At 39.0% G+C, this 4,257-nt stretch overlaps 1 protein-coding gene across 1 annotated transcript in view; it reads left to right on the top strand.

Moving 5' to 3' along the window:
• LOC118477179 (G-protein coupled receptor GRL101-like) overlaps positions 1-2,184 on the top strand; it is a gene marked incomplete in the record, with an annotated part of 10,216 nt that extends 8,032 nt beyond the window's left edge. The window contains 1 exon segment of the mRNA XM_035971280.1: positions 1,999-2,184. Coding sequence (XP_035827173.1) covers positions 1,999-2,066 — 68 coding nt within the window.
• Between the last annotated feature and the right edge of the window lie 2,073 nt (positions 2,185-4,257).

The following is a 4,257-nucleotide window of genomic DNA, read 5'->3' as shown; positions in this document are numbered from 1 at the left end:
GTGTGTGTGTGTGTGTGTGTGTGTGTGTGTTTGTGTGTGTGTGTGTGCGTGTGTTTGTATGGCTGGCGGAGAAAAGAGTTCCAAAGCCTTATAGGCCATATTTGACCAAATAAGGAACTAACGAAAAACTGTACCCTTCGGGGAAAATTAATATTCGTTAGGATATCAACTGATCAACCATTGATTCATCCTCACAAAACACTTTACTCCAATTCTTCTTCCAAATATATTTCCGAAAGCTTTTAATAACATACCTTCGTCCCGTAACACGACGAAAATGGTTTTTGTTGCTTGTCGATTGAGCACCTTATGTAATGGATATGTTGAGAATTTTTTTTTCTTCTGTTCTTCATGAGAAAAGTTTTGAATGTAAAGGTAGCATTAGTTGCTTGACTTGTTGCGTAAAGTAGTAAAGTAATTCTGACCCCCCCCCCCCCCTTTTGGCCCAATTTAGATCATTTAAGAGGCAGGCTGCTTCAACCACACCTGTCAAGGCCAACAAGGGCTGAGAAGGATACAACTTACCAGCAGACATACTGAAATACTTGACAGACAAATACCAACAGTGGGTGGTTGGCGGGTGCTCTGGTGTGGTTTGCTCCTTCTTTCCTATCAAACATATATCGTTCTTATGTCCCCTTCTTCTTTTTTATGTTGTTTCTCTCTTGTAACACCTCTAATCTTCTGGCGCTCATTTGACCGTATGCAGTTGCGAGCGCCGTAAAACCTCTACTAAAATAAACAGACAAATACAAACAAACAACACCCCGCCCCCGCACAAGAAGCGACGGCCACGCGTCCAAGCAAAGAGTCTACAAGACAAGAGGGTCCACTTCTCTCTTTGAGCCAATTAAAAAAGTGTCCTCAAAATTCGGTGGCGCCCTCTTCGCAAAAGCGCACATTTGCGAACAGAGTTACACTACTTGAGTTTAAAAAATCCAAGTGAAACTAGCAAGTTTTTGAATACATTTCGGAAGAACGCTTTTTTAAAATGGTTACGCTGACAGAAAGCCTCTTCCGGAAGAAAGGGTGATTGTTTTCTCCGTTTAATTTGACTTAAGAATGAAAGGCTAGAGGTCATTACAACCCCCCCCCCCTAAAACTCCACACTGAACGAACCCGAACTGCTGATGAACAGCAGTCGATCTGTGCACGCAAAGAGGTGCTATTCCTATTCTTCTTCTGGAAAAACGAAAGAAAGCTTCAAAACAGACTGCAGCGCCATCTGAAGCAAAGAGCGAACTTCCGGTGAACATTTTTTTGGCTGAGTGGCCCATCTTGTAATGTACTATCTTTGGTCCAAGTAACCACAGAACGTGACGGCTCCCGCGGTAACATGTGTGTGTTGCCAAAACGCTCATAATATTGTCGTCCAGCAGTAAGAATGTACTCATTTTTGGTTAATTTTGTTTTTAGTAAGTGTTTTACGGCGTTCGCAACTGCATAAGCTAACATGAGTGCGCAAAAAATGTACCCAGCCAAAAATGTTGAAGTGTTTTTTTTAAAATTGCTCTTTTCACACTTTTTCCGATCAAATATCAAAATAGAGTGTGTTTGTGTGTGTGTGTGTGTGTGTGTGTGTGTGTGTGTGTGTGTGTATGTGTGTGTGTGTGTGTGCGTGTGTGTGTGTGTGTTTGTGTGTGTTTGTGTGTGTTTGGGTGTGTGTTTGTGTGTCCTGGCCCTTCCCACGGAGGGACCATTTTCTAAATATTCCACATTAGAAACCTTTAACTTTCTTTACCCGTTACTTTCTAAACCTTTCTTTTTCTTAACCTTTCACTTTCTTAATCTTTCACTTTCTTTACTTTCACTTTCTATACCTTCCACTTTCTAAACCTTTCACTTTCTAACCCTTCACTTTCTAATCCTTTCACTTTGTAAACATTTCACTTTCTACACTTTTATTTTCTGTACTTTTACTTTCTATTCTTTTTCTATACTTTTATTTTTATATGCTTTCACTTTCTAAACTTTCACTTTCTCAACTGTTTTTCTCAGACGTTAGAACCACGAGCAAAGAGACATGCAGTACCACAAGGACTACAACAGCAGATGGCCGAATTTAGTAACATCCTTTTGGGGTGCGAACTGGGGCCATCCGTATCGTACAACAGAACGGTACCAAATGAGCTTAAGGAAGACCCAGTCTATATTTATAATTGACCCCCCCCTCTCTCTCTTCCCCCCCCCCCTCTCTCTCTCTCTCTCTCTCTCTCTCTCTCTCTCATTCCAAGAGTAGAATACTATCAGAAAAGTACAATAAACATCCTCTAAAAAGGATCACGAGTATTCTCCATTTTTTGCTCCTTAATGAAGCTGGCTGTACTTATCGTTAATGTCTTATTATATACCTTCAGACAAAGCTCTGATCAATTAGGAGAATAGAGTTCACTGCTTCAGCACTGCGTGTCAGGGTCGATCAGGGACTAAAAGGGATAGAATACCCCAATGCCCAGCAAACAGGCAAAACGATTAATAACTTTGACGGAATAGACTCATTGGACACACATTGTCATACACACAACATACCCTGCAGATATTCAATAAAAGAAAAAAAAACCCAACACCATACAACACGATCTTGGTAATTAATGAGAAAAATAAGAAAAGACACAACATGCCCAAGATAAATTATGTTCATCAAGGAAAAATAACATAAAACAGGATTGGGTAATTAATGAACAAATGAGAACACACCCTACATGAACATGATAAATATTCAACAAATGAGAAAACACCCAACATGATTACGGTAAATTATATTAGAGAAATGAGAAAACACGCATGACTATGGTAAAAAATAGCACTTGAGATTCGGTGGAAAAAGAGAACAGCGTTTTGTTTATTTGTCATGTAGTTGAAGACACCATCAAGACTAACGTAGTTATATAATAACATGTCAATACTTTTTATTAGCTCACATCTGCTGTTGAGTTGAATCAGAATCATTTTCAAAATAATATGAAGAACATTATGTACAGGAATAGAGTCACTCTGTAAATTGGCGTCATATCTGTAGGGGTCAAACTATTGACGTCATGTATGTAGCTGTCAAGCAGTTGTGACATCATGTCTGTAGTGGTCAACCTTTTGAGACATGTCTGTAGTGGTCAATCAAATTGTCATGATGTCATGTCTGTAGTGGTCAACCTCTTGAGACATGTCTGTAGTGGTCAATCAAATTGTCATGGTGTCATGTCAGTAGTGGTCAAGCTGTTGTGACGTCATGCATGTAGTGGTCAAGCTGTTGTGACGTTATGCCTGTAGCGGTTAAGCTGTCATGAGTGGACTCTTCTTATGGCAAGCAGGAGGTGGGGAAAATGTCATCACACACAAGACACAACATAATTACCCTTTGAAGTAGCACAGTATGATGATGATGATGATGAGGAGGATGATGATGATGATGACGATGATAATGATGATGATGATGATGATGATAACGATGATGACGATGATGACGATGATGACGATGACGATGATGACGATGATGATGATGATGATGATGATGATGATGATGATGATGATGATGATGATGATGATGATGATGGTGATGATGAAACTTTCGAGGCTAAATGTTGAGCCGTTTTAATAAGCTATAGATTCTTTTTTAAATTTTAAAATGTATATTTACTGACTGAAACTTAATCAAAACTCATCCTACCTACGTCATTTCTTAAACTGAGAAGATGACGATGATGATGATGATGATGATGATGATGATGATGATGATGATGATGATGATGATGATGATGATGATGATGATGATGAGGCAGCTAAATGTAGAGCCGTTTTAATAAGCCATATTCTTTTTTAGATTTGAAAATGTATATTTACAGACTGAATATTAATCAATATTCATCTTACCTACTTTACTTCTTAAACTGATGATGATGATGATGATGATGGTGATGGTGATGGAGATGGTGATGGTGATGATGATGGTGATGATGATGGTGGTGATGAACATTAGAAATACTTAGGATAATAGAAAACATTGAGGACAATATCGAAAGGGGCTGGAAGCTGTTCATAGATTTTCTTCTTCAGGCATGGAAATAAGTCTTTTCCTGTTCTTTGTTATTATTCTTTCATATATGTATCCGGTCTCTCCCTCTCTCTCACTGTGTCTCTCTTTCTCTTTTCTCTCTCTCTTTCTCTCCGACTCTGTATGTTTGTTTCTCTCTTTCTCTTCTCTCTCTATCTCTCTGTGTCTGTCTTTCTCTCTGTCTCTCTGCCTCTCTCTTTCTCTTCTCT

The sequence above is a fragment of the Aplysia californica genome, unplaced genomic scaffold, assembly GCF_000002075.1.
Source record: "Aplysia californica isolate F4 #8 unplaced genomic scaffold, AplCal3.0 scaffold00411, whole genome shotgun sequence".
Classification (NCBI taxonomy): domain Eukaryota; kingdom Metazoa; phylum Mollusca; class Gastropoda; order Aplysiida; family Aplysiidae; genus Aplysia; species Aplysia californica.
Note: the sequence above shows the minus strand (reverse complement) of the source record. Positions and strands in the feature narration are given on the sequence as shown.